The sequence below is a fragment of the Pseudonaja textilis genome, chromosome 18 (assembly GCF_049901715.1).
Source record: "Pseudonaja textilis isolate UNSWEBS1 chromosome 18, rPseTex1.2, whole genome shotgun sequence".
In the NCBI taxonomy this organism is placed as follows: Eukaryota; Metazoa; Chordata; class Lepidosauria; order Squamata; family Elapidae; genus Pseudonaja; species Pseudonaja textilis.
The window spans coordinates 7,783,015-7,800,796 of NC_142007.1; the positions used below are offsets into that span (position 1 = coordinate 7,783,015).

Genomic DNA, 17,782 nt, shown 5'->3' on the forward strand with positions numbered 1-17,782 from the left:
GAACAAATAAAACGGACCGAAATAATAATAAAAAAATATCTTATAAAGAGGCTTAACGAGGCAGAATTTTTTTCCCCGTGAGGCTTTTACTTTATTTGTTTTTTTTTTCCTGGCTCGGGAAATCAGGCGCCGCCGTGGACACCTCAACCCTTTCCGTCGGCCCGCGAGGCTCCGCCCACCGCTGCCGCTGCCGGAAGGAGCTGCACGTGGGTGGCCGCGATGCCCAAGTCAAGCAAGGGACAAGAGGGTGAGTGGGGGGATAAGCCCCCCGGGGTCAGGGGTCTCCTCTCCCCCTTTCTCCCTCTCCCTCCCTTTCTCCTTCATCCTCTCCCTCCCTCTCCCTCTCTGCTCTCCCTCTCTTCTCCCTCTCCTCCCTCTCCCTCCTCTTTCCCTCCCTCTCCATCTCCCCCTTTCTCCTTCATCCTCTCCCTCCCTCTCTTCTTCCTCTCCCCTCTCTCCTTCTCTCTCCCTCTTCTTTCTCTCCCTCTCCCCCCTTTCTCCCCTCCCTCCTCTTTCCCTCCCTCTCCATCTCCCCCTTCTCCTTCATCCCTCCCTCCTCTCTTCTCCCTCTCCCCCTCTCTCTGCTCTCCCTCTCTCTCCTTCTCTCTCCCTCTCCCCCCACGCGCTCTTTCTCTTCCTCCCCCCCATAAACACCCCCGCCAAGGGAAAGCCGGGGACGCTCTTTGCTTTTTGCACAACAACTTCACTTGCTATTTGTTTGCACAACAACCCTGCCAGGTAGGCTAAGCTGCACAACACAACATCCAGCGCCAAGAGAGAGCTGATGGGGTGGGGGTGGTGGTAGCCTTTTTCTTCTAGTCATTTTCTACCCCAAGAGTGGGGGGGGGGGGGAACCTTTGGTTGCACAGGTAGTGCCAATTCCCATCTCTTTCGTGGGCTGAAGATACTGGGGGGTTGTAGTACTGCAAAGTGTCAGCGGTTCAACTAGCTCTATTTTTTTTTAAAAAAAATGGCTGAATTCCTAGTCACCATTTCCATTGGGGCCATGAGAGTGGACTGGATGAACTCAAAAGGAGGGTAGTAATGGATTAATGGATTGATTCCACCCTTCATTGCGGTCCTGGGTCGAGATCGGTGGGCCTCCTGAAAGACATCCGCTGGCTGCTCTGGAACTTATCCTGAAAATGGAGACTTTTTAAAAGAGAGAATACTTTGGAGCTGATAGAAGTTGCTAGTTCACAACATGGTGGGAAATGCAGATATTTAAAGTCAAGTAGGCGGATTCCCTGAAAAATTATTCAATTTTTATAGCTCCTTCCTATCTCTCCATCCTTCCTTCCCATCCATCTATATCTCTTCTTCCTTCCCTCCCATTTTTCCTTCCTTCCTTCCTTTCCATCCATCCAAACCATCTCCCCTTCCTTCCTTCTGTTCCCTGCCTGCTCCATTGTCCTTGTGCCGCAGTACAATTTCCAAATGAAACCACAATCCACAGCATTCCCTACTGAATACTGAACCCGTCTCTTTCTTCCTTGCAGTCTCCTTAACCAAAACCACCAAGAAAGGTTTGGAAGTTAAGCAAAAGCTGATAGAAGAGGTAAGCCAGCGGTCGAGCAGTCATTTCATTTAAAGGCTCCTTAAAAGGGTCGTTTTGCAGGGTGACTGTTAACTTCACTAATACAAGGATTAAATTAACGTAACTGTAATTAGCTATGTAGCGGTGTCATCTAAGTTTTCTCTTCTGTGGGAAAATCCTGACATTTGGACCTGTGAAACTTCCTCAAGATAGAAAAGGCGGGGTGCGAAAAACAAAAATGAAACCAACTGCCAATTATTATTTTTTTTTGTCTTTAGCTACGAAAATGCGTGGACACCTACAAGCGTCTCTTCATTTTCTCCGTTGCCAACATGAGAAACAACAAACTGAAGGATATCCGCAGTGCTTGGAAACACAGCAGGTGACTTCCTTATAGCCATTTGGATCCTTGCCTGGAAAGCTTCCATTTATTTAAATAGGAAAAGCAGAAACTGAAGGCCGATGCTCCCTTGAAAGAATAGTGGAGCTTTTGAATTTTCACCGGAATTTGTTTACTTTTCCTTTTTATTCCAGGATATTTTTTGGGAAGAATAAAGTGATGATTGTGGCTCTGGGTCACAGCCCTTCGGATGAATACAAAGATAACTTGCATGAGGTAAAGCACCAGACTTTTAAAAACTACCTCACTTCGCCTGCCTGGGGCCTACTCTTAGGAAGCAGGCCCTTCCCCCAGACCTGGGCTCCCAGAATCCTGAAGCCCCACCCTGGAAAAAGTCACTTAATCATCTCATCCTTCATTTTTTTAGGTCAGCAAGCATCTGCGGGGAGAAGTTGGACTCCTTTTCACAAATCGCAAGAAGGATGAAGTTGTAAAGTAAGTTTTTTCCCAAAAAGAACACCCGAAGATTTCAACTACTGTGTTTCCCCAAAATGAAACCCTGTCTTTATTTTTTATTTTTGCCACCAAAAAGGCACCAGGTCTTATTTTCGGTGGACGTCATCCGCTGACTAACCTCACTTGCACGCATTGCACTTGGCTTCCTTTTTGCTGTCAGAGACCTTCGGGAATTTCCTCTTCTGCAGCCGGCAAGGCTTTCCTGAAGGCCTCTGGAGCCCATAACTGAGTTCTGGATTGTCCAGAGCTTCGTTATCGGCTCCAGAGGCCTTCAGAAAGCCTTGCCAGCCATGCCGGCTGCAGGAAAAATGGACCAGCAAGGCAGGTGTCAAGAGTGTGCGAGGCCTGGCTACAACTGTCCAAAGGTATCTAGTGGGGCAGCTCCACTCCTCCCCATTCTCACCCTTGCTTAATTTTTACCCATCCACTCTGGAGTGGATGGTATCTTATTTAGGGCTTATTTTAGGGATAGGGTTTATATTGGATGCAGATGTAAAAATCAAGCTAGGACTTACTTTGAAGGTAGGGCGTATTTTCGGGGAGGTAGGAAAACCTGTATTTTTAAGTGGGGGGGGATTGTGGAAGCGTTCAGTGGAAGCTTTTTGAGAAGGGCTGTGTCCTGGCACCCCTTGCCCTGTTAACCAGCCTGTGGGCTGCCCTGTAACCGTTTTTTAAGCCCCAAGACAAATAGGGCAAATCACAGAATTCCAGTCTGAATTACTGTGCCTTTTCTGCTCTCAGAAGCAAAATAAAATCATCTCTTTACGGTATTGCTAGTTAGTTGTAGAATCAGTTGCCCTGTATCCTGTTTTCAGCCATCTGAATTCACCATCCCTGTAGCGCTTCCTGAAAAAATGGTAGCGTGATGACCTCTAGGGCATGGTACAAAGACAACCCAGCCAGATAATAAGTAGGGATCCCTTTATTAGCTACCTTCTGGTTTGGAGAAAAACTCTCCCAGGAACCTGCAACAGCCTTTGGCTGCAAATATTCTAGTCCAAAACCTATAAATCCACCAAAGCAATAAATGCAGAAGTGAAGTAACATGGCAGTAAATCAAACCATTTGGGAGGATTCCAGGAACGCAGATAACAGCAGCCACCATTTTGATAAACTCAACGTTTCTTCTCGGAAAACACAGCTTGCAACTACCTCTCCTTTAAGCTCCTTTCCCAGGTGTGCCTTGTTAAGGGAATCAGGACCCTCTCCTCCCTCGTAAGTCATGACACCCACGTTACTCTCTTCTCCATTCTTCCCTGCGTGCCCTAGGATGAAGAGGGGGTGGGCTTTGGTCTTCTTCCAAACCCCTCTCCCTTGTTCTGCCTGTCCCCTGCTCTGCCCAGCCTGACTTTGCCCTTCCCCAGTTTCCTCCACAGCCAACGGAGCCACATTCCTACTCCGTCCGCTGTTCGTCTTGGTCCTCGGAGTCAGACTCCGATGGGAGCATGACAGGTATTTCTTCCTTCACCTTTCTCGCCTCACCTCTGGTTGTCCAGGTGATACCACGGGAGAATGGAAGAACAGAGTGGCTAGTCCCTATGAATTTCCACTCCGCACCTCTCTTTTCCTTTTGCAGCTGGTTTTCCCAATTCAGAGAGACTGATTTTGCCCGGGCTGGAAACAAGGCCACCTTCACAGTCCATTTGGATATGGGACCCCTGGAGCAGTTTTCCCATTCCATGGAACCTCAGCTGAGGCAGCTTGGATTGCCCACCGCCCTAAAAAAAGGTTGGGACCCTAACCTGAGAAAACACTGGCGGGGTTCTTTCCTCTGGCAACCTCCCTTCATATATTTTCTTCTTCCCTTTCCCAGGTGTAGTGACGCTTCTCTCTGATTACGAGGTTTGCAAAGAGGGGGACATCCTCACCCCAGAACAAGCTCGCATCTTGGTGAGTGGCTGCAGAGGATCCTTCTTTCATAGCTTCATTTTCCACGATTAGATTCCCCTATATGCGCAACCCCATTGCGCCACGATACTTGAGAATTGCGTCAGAAACTTGGAAACTGAAACGCAAACTAATTTTTCATTCCTGTTTCTTCCAGATTTAAGTTACCGGCGCGTTTCGTTCCTTCACAGACAGTTGTAAAATACTTTCCCAGACTGACACCTCTCTCTCTCGAGTGCAAACTTTGATTAACGTGCATGAAAAGATAGCTGTTATTTAAATACCGCAGGGAGTTTTCTTTTTTCTTCTAATTCTGTAATTTAATCGTGCAAAGAAGACCCTGAACATTTATTCCACCTTATTACAGAGGTTTGTCTCCCTTGTTCTTCAATCCTGAAGCTTAAGTTAGTTTTCCTGACAGCCACAGTGAGCGGTTTCTACTGAAATGTAGAGGCTTTCCCATTTTTTTCCTGTACCTTGGACCAGGGGTCTTCAAGGTTGGCAATCTTGAAAACTTACGGTGACCTTCTACCGCTGCACCATAGAGAGTATCTTAACTTACTGCACCTCTGTATGGTTTGCCAATTGCACGGTGGCAGATAGGAAGGCACTCCAGAGGGTTAACGTCATTGCCCAGAGGATAATGGGTTGCCCTCTCCCCTCTTTGGAAGAGCTTTATAGCTCCCGCTGCCTTAAGAAAGTTCAAAACATTCTCAAAGATCCATCTCATCCTGGGAACCCTTTTTTTTTTTAACTATTACCATCTGGCAGACGGTACAGGATAATAAAAACAAGGACAAATAGGCTGAAAAACAGCTTCTATCCCAGGGCAGGAGCTCTATTGAATTCTATTGTATATAATGCAGTTTTGGTGCAGTGTTGCGGGTTTTCAATTCAGTGTGTGGAGTGTGAAGGATGTGTGTTTGTGTTTATTTTCATGGTCATGAAGTGCACTGAAAATGGTGTTCGATTTCATTGTACGAGATGCAATGACAAAGTAAACTAAACATTTTAACACCTGTGGGCTTCAACTGCCAGAATTCCTCTTCCTCCAGTCGTGTTACCTCAGGAATTCTGGGAGTTGAAGTCCACAAGTCTTCACACTCGCCAACTTTGAAGACCCTTTTGCCTTACGACTGTCACGCCCATATTTGATTTTTCCGGTTCTGAGCGCCGTGTGTGAGACGTCAATGCTTTTAATTTCAGAAACTTTTTGGATACGCAATGGCCGAGTTTAATGTGGTGATCAGGAGCATGTGGGATGCTGAGACGGGAGAATTTGAACAGCTGGAGGCCCCCACAGGGGACCCTTCAGGCGAGATGGAGGAGGAGGAGGAGGAGGAGGAAGATGCAAGCAATGAAGGAAACTAGAGCAGAAGAGATACCAATGGACTTGACTTTCTTATGAGTTTCATAACTGCTCTCCTCTTAATGGAGGGCTGAACTAATAATTTAAAGATACTGTCATAATATGACGTTTTAAAGGGGTATGTGTGTATATAGATATATATATGTGTCTATAAAAATGTATAAAAGAACTTACAGCATGTTTGTTGTCTTTATAACCGATTAAATTTTGTAGAACCAATAATTCAACATTAGGATGGGTGTCTTGCAGCAAGCTCTGTTTAATTCCCCTTTCCCTAAGAATTGAGAGCCACCTCCGCCCCCCCAGCAGGCCTTCAGCGGAAGTAGTTGGGGCAGTCATGCGCTGAGAGGTGCCAAGCTTTCTCAAATGCCTCCACCACGCTCGGGACGAGAGGCCCCTCCTCGCTGGAGCGGAGATTTTCCTGCAACTGGTCCATGTTGGACATGCCAATAATCACAGCGTCTCCATATTTATCCTGCGGAAGGGAAGGGAAGAATAAAACTGCACGAGCAACAGCCAGATCAAAGGAGTAAAGTCATGTCAGGAGAAGGATTGGGGTTGAAAACGGAAGGCATCCCTTTCGTTACCCCACAGAGAAGAGTTCAAAGTTAAGCCAACCCTAAAGACCGACGGATTTTGCAACCAGGAAGGCCGAAAGCTTGCTCTTCAAAACTTTCAGAGATGTCCCAAAGATGGTTTTTCAAGAGGCAACTATAACTTACTTGTTTTTTCTTTGAATCGTGTTGCCAACAGCCAAGGACCTCTTGTTCTGGTTGCAGTTGGCCTGAACTGGCCTTGTTGCTCTGGCTAGCTAAGTTCATGGGCGGCCTCATCGCCCGTCCATCACCGGGGGAGCGAAAGGAGGACGGTGAGGCTCAGCCCATCTTCTCCAGCCGTCTCCTCAAGGGGGGGCTTGTTTTCGCTTCGTCCTTGGCTGTTCGCAGCGTGTTTCAAAGAAAAACCAGGAAGTCCAGTTGCCTCTGGAAAAAGCACCTTAGGGACAGCCATGACCTGGATGGCTGAGAATCTCCATAAACCAACAGCAGAGGCCCATTTTTTAATATTATTTCCAGGATAATACCGTTTCCCCGAAAATATGACCTATCCTGGAAGAAAGTCCTAGCTTGATTTTACACATGCACCCAAAATAAGCCCCATCCCTAAAATAAGCCCTAATTAATATCCCACTCACTCCAGAGTGCATGGGTAAAAATTAAGCTTGGTGGTGGAGTTGCCCTACTACTTACCTTTGGACGGTTGTAGCCAGGCCTCACACACCCCGACACCTGCCTTGCCGGCCCATTTCTTCTGCAGCTGGCAAGACTTTCCTGAAGGCCTCTGTAGCTGAGAACAAAGCTCTGGATCGATCCTGAGCTCTGTTATCCACTGCAGAGGCCTTCATGAAAGCCTTGCTGGACACAGAAAAAGTTCCTGAAGGCCTCTGGCAGTGAAAAGGAGGCTGGGAGTGACATGCGCAAGCGGGTTTAGTCAATGGATGATGTCTCCCGAAAATAAGACCTGGTGCCTTTTTTGGTGGCAAAAAAAATATATATAAGTCGGCCTTATTTGCGGGGGGAAAACAGTATTTGGCCTTACCTGCAGTTCTGAGTGATGGTAGACCCAGCGCAGGGCAGCGGAGGTCAAAGTGGGAGGATTTGCACCATATGCTTCACGGAGGGCACTTTGGATCAAGGACACTCCATCAAAATGGTGCTGCTTCCAGTACCTGGAGCGGTTATTTAAAAACAAAACAAAACACTTAATATCCTACCACTTAAAAAAAACCAACGGCCTGGCCTAAATAAGCAGTAAAAGCAGAACTAAAACAATTTAGCAGGAAGGAAGTAACTGTCAGCTTTGGAAGCCATATTAGCACCACACACTGCCACATTCTTGAGACTGGGAAAATAGGAGATGGGAATTTCTCGGAGCGCGTGTGGTTAGACATAACATTCTTTTTCTAAGTCAAGGTCATGTTATCTCTGCACCTGGGTGAGAGGACGTCTCAAGTTTGGACAGATGGCGATTGGGGCATGTGATGCAATGATGGGTGCAGGGGGTGGATTTGTAATTTTGTTATTTATTGCAAGGAAGCACAGAACTTTCAGATTCGGGACTCCCCAGTTGTGCCAGTTTACTACTCAAATAAAAAAGAATTTTGGAGACAATGTCTGTCTCGGAGTTTTTTTGTTGGAGTGGAGATTTTCAGGAACGCTTACAGTAATACTTTACAGAATAACGGAAAGGCAAGCAATGCAAAACTTCTGTATCTAAGCTGTCCTCGAGTTACAAAAGTTCATTTAGTGACCGAGGTTGCAGCGGCGCTGGAAAAAGATATTTTATGAGCATTTTTCATACTTGCGACAGTGGCAGCCTTCCCCAGGATCACGGGATTAAAATTCAGACACTTGGCAACTGATTCATATTTATGACAGTCACGGTGTCCTGGAGTCACGTGTTCCCATTTTGTGACAAGCGAAGTCAATGGGGAAGCCAGATTCACTTTAACAGCTCTGTGACTCACTTAAGAACCACAGGGGTCTGCTTAACCACTGTGGCGAGAAAGGTCGTAAAATGGAGCAAAATTCACTTAGCAATTGTCTTTCTTAGCAACAGAAATTCTGGGCTCAATTGGGGCTGTAATTCGAGGACCATGATGAGGGGACTGGAGGCTAAAACATACGATGAACGGTTGCAGGAACCGGGCCTGGCTGGTCTAGGGAAGAGAAGGACCAGGGGAGACAGGAGAGCAGCCTTCCAGTATTTGAAGGGAGAGGGAGAGAAAGAAAAAGAGAGAAAGGAAGGAAGGAGAGAAAGAAAAAGAGGGAAAGAAAGAAAAAAAAGGGGGTGAAGGATGAGAAAGGAAGGAAGGAAGAAAAAGAAAGAAAGAAAGAAAGAAAGAAAGAAAGAAAGAAAGAAAGAAAGAAAGAAAGAAAGAAAGAAAGAAAGAAAGAAAGAAAGGGAAGAAAGATCAAGAGGGAGTGACTGGAGGCTAAAACCTACCATGAACGGTTGCAGGAACTGGGCCTGGCTAGTCTAGGGAAGAGAAGAACCAGGGGAGACAGGAGAGCGGTCTTCCAATACTTGAGGGGCTGCCCCATAGAGGAGGAGGAAGGGGTCAAGCTATTCTCCAAGGCACCTGAAAGCCAGACAAGGAATAATGGATGGAAACTGGACAAGGAGAGATTCAACCTGGAAATAAGGAGGAATTTCCTGACAGTGAGAACAACCAACCCATGGAACAGAAGTTTCCTTCGGAAGTTGTGGGAGCTTCATCCCTGGAGGCTTTTGAGAAGAGATTGGACTCCCATCTGTCAAAAATGGTATAGGATCTCCTGCTTGGGTGGTTGGGCTAGATGACCGACAAGGTCCCTTCCAACTCTGTTAATCTAATCCAGGGGTCAGCTTTAAGACTTTGTGGACTTCAACTCCCAGAATTCCTCCTCCAGTCATGTTAGCTCAGGAATTCTGGGAGTTGAAGTCCACAAAGTCTTAAACTTGCCAAGTTTGAAGAACCCTTGATCGAATCTATCTGTATTAGCCTTTCCAACCAAAGAGCCAATTTCCATTCACTCCCTCTCTTCTGGTTCAAGGTGCCAGTCCCTTCCGCTGCGTGGAGACTCACCGGTCCCGGTAGACTCTGGCCCAGTCATTCCCAAAAAACCTGCCGGTCGGTGGTTGGCTTAAGTCTTTGTCTTCGTACTTGTATTTCCCTGTCAGGAGCCCACCTGTTCAAGGAACATCAGAGTCTTAGGATCGTCCACAAAGTCACTCATTTCCCATCATTCTTTCACCCACCTTGCAATTTTGTGTTTTCTTTTTTTAAAAAAAACCACAATTCCTTCCCACTCCATACCGGCCAGTGGATTGTAAGCGTAGAAGCTCATTCCGAAGTGCCTGAGGCAAGGAAACAGCTCCTTCTCCACCTGCCTTGTGGTCGCATTGTACATGCCCTGGGTTCAAATAGGGAAACAACAACAACAACAACCCCTTGTCAGCTTTGGGAAGCCATATTGAGATCCAAGGCTGCCACAATTGAGCCTGGGAAAGGGGGGGGGGTAGGAATTCATTGGAGTATATCTAGTTCGACATAACATTTTTTTTCTGATTCAAGGTCATGTCGTGTTGCACCTAAGTGAGAGGATGTCTCAAGTTGGGGCGGAGGGCCATGCGATGCGGTTATGGGTGCAGTGAGTGGATTTTGTAGTTTTTTTACTTATTGGAACTTTCAGATTCGGGATTCCCCAGTTGTGCCAGTTTACTATCCAAATAAAAGGAACTTTTGGGAAGATCCCTGTCTTGGAGTTATTGGCTGGAATGGCGGTTTGCTGGAAAGCTGACACGCCTTTTCAGACTTCGCTCAAAAGTCTTTCGCCAAAAGCAGCACAAGCAAAGTGGATCGCTCGGAGCTTTTCACAGACGCGGGTTGAAAGTGGCCCCCTGGCTAAAGGCAAAACCAGACCTCGCTCACCTGGTACACCGTCGGCAGCAGCCATTGGTGGGCTTTGCAAAGGGTGCAGATTTCCGCCACCTCCCAAGAGGCGTAGTTGGACAAGCCAAGCGCTTTGAACTTCCCCTGTGGAGTGATAAATCAATCATCCCGTCATTTTAGGCCGGATTTGTAAGGATCTGCACACATGCCATCAAACAAGAGGATTAGGGGACTGGAGGCTAAAATATATAAAGAACAGTTGCAGGAACTGGGCCTGGCTAGTCTAGGGAAGAAAAGGACCAGGGGAGATAGGAGAGCATCTTCCAATATTTGAGGGGCTGCCCCAGAGAGGAGGAGGGGGTCAAGCTATTCTCCAAGGCACCTGAAGGCCAGACAAGGAATAGTGGATAGAAACTAATCCAGGAGAGATTTAACCTGGAAACAAGGAGAAACTTTCTGACAGGGAGAACAATCCACCCATGGAAGAGAAGTTGCCTTCAGAAGTTGTGGGAGCTTCATCCCTGGAGGCTTTCAAGAAGAGACTGGACTGCCATCTGTCAGAAATGGTATAGGGTCTCCCACTTGGGCAGGGGATTGGACTAGATGACCCTTCCAACTCTGTATTCTATTTTATGCTATTCTATTTTTCATAATTGTATTCTATTTTCCATGATTCTATTCCAATTTTCCATTATTTCCATTTCCATTATTCTGTTCTTCATTTTATTGTCTCTCCTCTCCTCTCCTCTCCTCTTTCTCTTCTCTTTCTCTATCTCTATTTCTCTTCCTATTCCCCAATTCTCTCTTTCTCTTTTCTATTGCCCTCGGAATCAAATCCACGGAGTCCTCTGGCTGTGGAACGTGGGGCCTTGTAACCCAACATGTGTGTAGAAAAGAGTGCACTCCCCGCATTCTGCCAGGAACACGGCCACTCTGGGTCAGGCTGGATGGTCTCTGAGGATTCCCTCCAGCTCGCTCTCATGCACTGAGGAGAGGGGCATCTAGCCTGGCAGAGGGGGCGCCCTCTCCTCCACCCTCAGGCAGCCTGGCTGCCCAGTCGCCCAAGGTTTTCCCAACCCCCACCCCGCCAAAACAACCCCCCCCACCTCTTTGTGAAGCTCATTGCAGGCCCGCAGCGTTTCTTCCACGGGGGTTTCGTGGTCCGGGGCGTGGAGGTAGAAGAGATCCACGCTCGGCAGCCGTAGACGTTGAAGCGACTCTTCCAGCTGCGAGCGGACGCTCTGGGCCTTCAAGGTTTTGCCATCCCAAGGATTGGCCTTGGTGGCTATTTTAACTGCGGGCAGGAGGTGGGGGCAAAAAAGGAGACACAGAATATTACTTAACATGGAACAGATTTTTTTTTTAATATTTAATTTTATATTTTGCAATCATTCCATTTCATTTCAACCATGTGTCAACTGGGTACATATATCTTGTGCTGACAATTATATTTAATACTTTAAAAAAAAATATTGAATAAACATTAAAAACAGTTGAACACCATGCGACTTCCTTGGCCATCCTTTTGGCCATACAAACTTTAGTATAGAGATACACATAACAGTTAATTTCCCTTTTTCCCTTATTGTTCTGACCCAGGCTTCGTCAAACGTAATTGATGACAAACTTGTTTTAAAAGCAAAACCTACTTTATTGCAACACTGGGAATTGTTTTCATTCCCAGCCAGAACTAATCTCAACATAGTTCCCCAAGATAAACACACACCTTCCAGTTCTGTGGAATGCTGCCAAAAACAGAAGTATCCAATTAATTATAAAAGAAACCAACCGAAGTACAAGAAAAAAAAACAACCAAAGTACAGAGAGCTTCAAGGAGGACTCGGAACCGATCGAACTACTTTGCTTCCTGCAAAGGTTTTGTCATCTTGGCCTGACTTTTATCCCTTAAGGGAGGGATAATCACCTCCCAGCCTTACTCCAGAGTTGCCCCTTTTGTTTCAGCTGCTCTCGCCTTCTAGCAGCTCTGCGCACATGCGCTCTGGGAACAGGCTCCTCTGGGTCCTCTTCCTCGTTGTTTCCAGACTCCGGAGGCTCCGGAGTCAGCACCCCACTCCCAGATGGTCCTGGCTCCATCCCTGCATCGGACGCAGGACCCTCGTCCGAGTCCTCCCAGACTGATCCCCGTTCTCCCCTACTGTCCAATTTTGCTGCAGTCTGCACAGGCTGTTGGCGAACCACAACACTTATGTTATTAGTATAGTGGTAGCTGCATATTATTTCTATTTACATTTATCTACAATTATATACACATTTACAACCGTCTTTTATCCTCATGCATTTGTATCACCTCATATTTGTCCATTATATCTCATTCTCTTTGGTTTACAAAACTTTAACTTTCATTCCTATAAAGTGTCCATCCTTTCTTTCTTTTTCCTTGATTCTAGCCATTGAGACATTTTACTTCAGGCTTATCTTTGATTTCTAAAGTTAGTCTGTCCATCTCTGCACAATTATATTTCATACTTTTCTTATCAATGTAATAATAATCACATTTTCTTATAACTCTTATTTAATATCTCTATTTTTAACAATCTTATTACTTTATATATTCATATTCTAGTCCGTTTTAATTTTATTTTCCAAGCATTGATAAAATAAATCACATACCATATAAGATTCTGTTTCTTCTGTTTCTTTGATTACCAATGTTAACCTATTCATTTCTGCACATTCAAATATTTTCTCAATTACTTTTCCCTTTATTGGTATCGCTTTTCCAATTCTGAGCAAATACAATTCTAGTTACTGTTAATACATGTATAATTATATATATATATATATATATATATATATATATATATATATATATATATATATATATATATATATATATATATTACTGTAACCTTCAAGTACCATTCCTAATAAAAAATATTTCAGGTTTCAAATCTATATGTTGTTTTATCATTTTTTCCAACTGTGTGTATTTTTGTCCAATATCTTTTAGCTTCTATACAAGACCACCACATATGGTAATATGTTCCTGGTGTTAATCAGCATTGGGCTGATTTATCTTTCAACATCTTAGCTAATTTTGCTGGTGCAAGTGCCACCTATAAAACATCTTGTACAGGTTTTCTTTATATGCTATCGATATTGTTAGTTTATAATTCCTATACCATAGCTTCTGCCATTTATCCAATTCTATAGCACAGGGGTCGCCAACTTTTTGGACCTCAGGGACCACCAAACTCATAATTTTAAATCCCAGGGACCACTAACAGGTTCTGTGGGTGTGGCCTAATTTGTGGATGTGGCTTGGTGGTCATGTGACTGGCTGGGCATGGCTTGTATGTAAATATTATAAATATTTATATAAATATTGAATTTGTTATAAAAAAAGAACTTTTACCCAAAAGCAGGCAAAGCAGGCAGGCAGATTGAGTTGCTCAAAGAATCACATTCAGAAATCTATCTGCCATTGGCTAGCTCAGTCTGTCACATAAAATTTGCTTGCAAGCAAACTCATAAAATTTGCTAGCAAGCAAACTCACAAAATTAACTCACAACACACCATGTATGTAAATATTGAATTTTTTTTAATAAAAAAAGCAATTTTTACCCCAAAGCAGGCAAAGCAGGCAGATTGACTTGCTCACAGAATCAGTGATCTATCTATCTGCCATCGGCTAATTCAGTCTCTCAAATTTGCTTGCCATGAGTCTGCACTGATTTTGCTTGCAAGCAAACCTTCAGTCCTAAGGGAAGCAGAGCCGAAGATCTAAAGACTAGCTAGCGAGCAAGAAATCCAACCATTTTCTGCTTCCTAGCTAATCTAAATCTCCCGGCACAGCAGAACAGCTGATGGTCGGAAAAAAGGAAAAATAGCAATTTTAGCAGGCAACTTTGCCAGATAAGGCATGAGTGGGCGGGGAGCGTTCCTGCGGGCCATGTGTGGCGGTGCAGCCTTGTGTTTCTGTGCAGCCTGGATTAATTGCTTTGGGAAATTTCTCTGTGGCCTACGAAAATTTTCTCACGGCCCACCGGTTAGCAACCACTGCTATAGCATATCCAAAATTTTTTGCTCATGCTGTCATTGTTTCTTTAACTTGTTCTTCTTCCAGTTTAACACCTAGTAAATAACAATATAATTTTTTAATCAACTTATGGAACAGATTTTACAAGTGGTTAGAGATAAAGAGGTACAAATTAGGTGAAGAAAGATAGCTGCTAGGTATGAATTAAATACGAAGAGGGTTGATAATTATAAACACGTTGATATAATTAACAGAATCATAAATAAGCTAAATACAAAGAGAAATTTAGTTAAAATTATTTTGTTGCACTATTATTGTTACTAGTATATGTTGAGGTTTCTTTTTGTTTTTCTGTTGCTTTCTTGTAAGTGATATGTTCTCTGACAATACATGGTATTCAAAATGTTTATGAATAAAAATAAAACATATACAGGAAAAAAAAGGGAAGGGGGAAAAAGGAGGACGAGACGGGCAAAACTCGAGAAATGAAAGAAGGAAAATGCTTCCAAACAACCCCAAGGACTCTTCTGATATACTGCTCTTAAGCATGGAGGTTCTACAGACTTACATGGGAAAACAAAAACTTTCCAAATTGTACAAAGAAGAGTGTGAAGAAATTAAAATTAAGGGGGTTTCTGGAGAATCAGAAATGAATGAATGAATTTAATCTATTCGGGCTTTTCTTCTGCCTTCTCCAGTAGGTCGATGGAACCTCCATGCTTAAGAGCAGCGTATCAGGTTAGTCTCTCTCTCTCTCTCTCCCTCTTCACAGCAGGGTAACAGCTTCCTAACCTGGTAAAATTCTTGATCAAGAGCCACTAACACATGCCAAGCGAGCCCCGGGGGCTCTGTCCCAAGATGCCAAGGCGATATCTGGGCATGGCTAGAGTGCTCCCCCAAACTCAGCCACCCCAAACGACTTGCATGCATTCAGGTTTTGCTAAAAAAACCCAACAACAACCCCAAACCCCGCTTTCCTGGGGCCAGCAACCTTTCTAAGTTCCTAAGAGGAAGTGTTTGGTTGTTATTTTCCTGGAAAAGTCTAAATCACCCCTTTTTTTATTTTTTAAAGCACCCAAGCTGATTTTAAGTTTCCTAAACAAGGATTTGGGGTTTGGCTGCTGCCTTAGATTTTATTTCTGGTTCTCCAGAAACAACCTTAAATTCCAGGCCAACAGGATCAACTTCAACACCCCACCACCACTCACCGTGGATTAAATAAATGATTAAACCGGGCTGGTTGCTGAATAACCAGATTTCCCCGGAAGTGAGGACAAGGCAATTGGGGTACATAGGCCTGATGGGCCCTTGCCTGGGGCCCCCACAAACACAGGGGCCCCATCCTAATCCCTGTAGGTTGACCCTTCAATGCACCTCGTAATCCTATAAAGACAGCAACCCACTGATGACGTTTGACTGCATTTTTTAAATTAATACTAACGTGCAAAGATATGTTTAATTTGATCGATCTGCTGCTTTGCCTGGAGCCCAGAAATGCTGTTTAGAATACATGGCCCTGAGTTGGGGAGGGGGCAATCAACAGAGGGGGGGGTGTTTGATTTGGACAGCCTCGGGGTCCAGGGGAAGAGCTGCACCCCAAGTTTTAAATGCCCACCCCATAACTAGCCAAGTCACTTATCTGAAATGGTATATAGGTTCTCCTGCTTGAGCAGGGGGGTGGACTAGAAGACCTCTAAAGTCCCTTCCAGCTCATTCTATTCTTTTCCATTTCTATTCCTATTCTATATTCTATTCTATATTGTATATTCTAGTCTATGTTCTATATTCTATTCTTTTTCTTTTCTGTTCTTCTATTCTATTCTATTCTCTATATTCTATTCTCTATTCTTTTTTCTTTTTCTTCTCTTCTTTTCTGTTCTTCTCTTCTCTTCTATTCTCTATATTCTATTCTTTTTCTTTTTCTTCTCTTTTCTGTTCTTTTCTTCTATTCTATTCTATAGTCTATATTCTATTCTCTATTCTTTTTTCTTCTCTTTTCTCTGCTCTTCTATTCTATAGTCTATATTCTATATTCTATATTCTATTCTCTATTCTTTTTTCTTTTTTTCTCTTCTTTTCTGTTCTTCTCTTCTATTCTATAGTCTATATTCTATTCTCTATTCTTTTTTCTTCTCTTTTCTGCTCTTCTATTCTATAGTCTATATTCTATATTCTATTCTCTATTCTCTTTTCTTCTTTTCTGTTCTTCTCTTCTCTTCTATAGTCTATATTCTATATTCTATTCTCTATTCTCTTTTCTTCTCTTTTCTTTTCTGTTCTTCTATTCTGCAGTCTATATCCTGTTCTATTTAATTGCAGTTTTTGCATTCAACCGCGGGCGCCCTCGGGGCTGGCAGAGGCGGCGGCGGAGCCCCTTCCTCACCTCTCCCCTCCACGCCGGGCTCGGCCGCCAAGAGGGCGCCCACGATGCGCTCCGACTCGCCCCCCGCGTACATGTGCGCCGTATCCAGGTGGCTGTGGCCGCGGGCGAGGAAAGCGCGCAGCATGGCCCCGCTGGTCTCCGGCCCGGCCCGCCGCCCGAATTCCATGGTGCCCAGCACCGAGCGGACCCCCGACCCGGCCGCCATCGCCTCCAGTCCCGGCAGCCCGGACGGAAACGGGCCCCACCCACCCCCGATCACCCGCCCCACCCCCCGGCGCCGCCTCCGAGCCCGGAACCCGGCCCCCAATGGAAGGAAAGCAAAGAGGGGGCCCCCCGAGGGCATCTAGAGGCCCCCTGCCTCTCTCCTTAAACCCTCGCTCCTTCCTGGGTGAAAAGCGGGGTCCTTGCATGGCACCCTGAGGGCATCTAGAGGCCCCCTGCCTCTCTCCTTAAACCCTCGCTCCTTCCTGGCTGAAAAGCGGACCCGTGCGAAGCACCCGAGGGCATCTAGAGGGAGCCCCCTCTCCTTAACCCTCGCTCCTTCCTGGCCGAAAGGCGGGGCCCATGAGAAGCACCCCGAGGGCATCTAGAGGAGCCCCCTCTCCTTAACCCTCGCCCTTCCTGGCCGAAAGGCGGGGCCCATGCGAAGCACCCCGAGGGCATCTAGAGGGAGCCCCCTCTCCTTAACCCTCGCTCCTTCCTGGCCGAAAGGCGGGGCCCATGCGAAGCACCCCGAGGGCATCTAGAGGAGCCCCCTCTCCTTAACCTTCGCTCCTTCCTGGCCGAAAGGCGGGGCCCATGCAAGCACCCGAGGGCATCTAGAGGGAGCCCCCTCTCCTTAACCCTCGCTCCTTCCTGGCCGAAAGGCGGGGCCCGTGCGAAGCACCCGAGGGCATCTAGAGGAGCCCCCTCTCCTTAACCCTCGCTCCTTCCTGACTGAAAGCGGGGCCGTGCGAAGCACCCCGAGGGCATCTAGAGGAGCCCCCTCTCCTTAACCCTCGCTCCTTCCTGGCCGAAAAGCAGGGCCCTCGCGGGGCACCCCGAGGGCATCTAGAAGCCCCCGCCCTCTCTCCTTAAACCCTCGCTCCTTCCTGGCCGAAAGGCGGGGCCCATGCGAAGCACCCCGAGGGCATCTAGAAGCCCCCTGCCTCTTTCCTTAAACCCTCGCTCCTTCCTGGCCGAAAAGCAGGGCCCTCGCGGGGCACCCCGAGGGCAGCTAGAGGCCCCCTCCCTCTCCCCTTTAAACACAGTGGCATAGCTTTCCTCCAGACGTTGTGGGTGCTTCATCACTGGAGGGTTGTTGTTGTTGTTTTTAAA

The 17,782-nt window shown here is 45.9% G+C and overlaps 2 protein-coding genes across 2 annotated transcripts; one reads left to right on the forward strand and one right to left on the reverse strand.

The window, feature by feature from the left end:
• The first annotated feature begins 141 nt into the window (after positions 1-141).
• On the forward strand, positions 142-5,822 carry MRTO4 (MRT4 homolog, ribosome maturation factor). Its single transcript, XM_026721192.2, has 8 exons — positions 142-247; positions 1,500-1,558; positions 1,816-1,919; positions 2,072-2,153; positions 2,305-2,372; positions 3,970-4,121; positions 4,207-4,283; positions 5,487-5,822. Exons 1-8 carry the CDS (start codon positions 220-222, stop codon positions 5,649-5,651), a joined length of 735 nt encoding a protein of 244 aa, XP_026576977.2. The 5' UTR covers positions 142-219; the 3' UTR covers positions 5,652-5,822.
• Positions 5,823-5,892: 70 nt separating this feature from the next.
• On the reverse strand, positions 5,893-16,692 carry AKR7A2 (aldo-keto reductase family 7 member A2). Its single transcript, XM_087914811.1, has 7 exons — positions 16,466-16,692; positions 11,188-11,375; positions 10,121-10,225; positions 9,506-9,602; positions 9,275-9,377; positions 7,246-7,375; positions 5,893-6,124 (listed from the first exon to the last, which is right to left on the reverse strand). Exons 1-7 carry the CDS (start codon positions 16,668-16,670, stop codon positions 5,963-5,965), a joined length of 990 nt encoding a protein of 329 aa, XP_087770937.1. The 5' UTR covers positions 16,671-16,692; the 3' UTR covers positions 5,893-5,962.
• Positions 16,693-17,782: the final 1,090 nt, after the last annotated feature.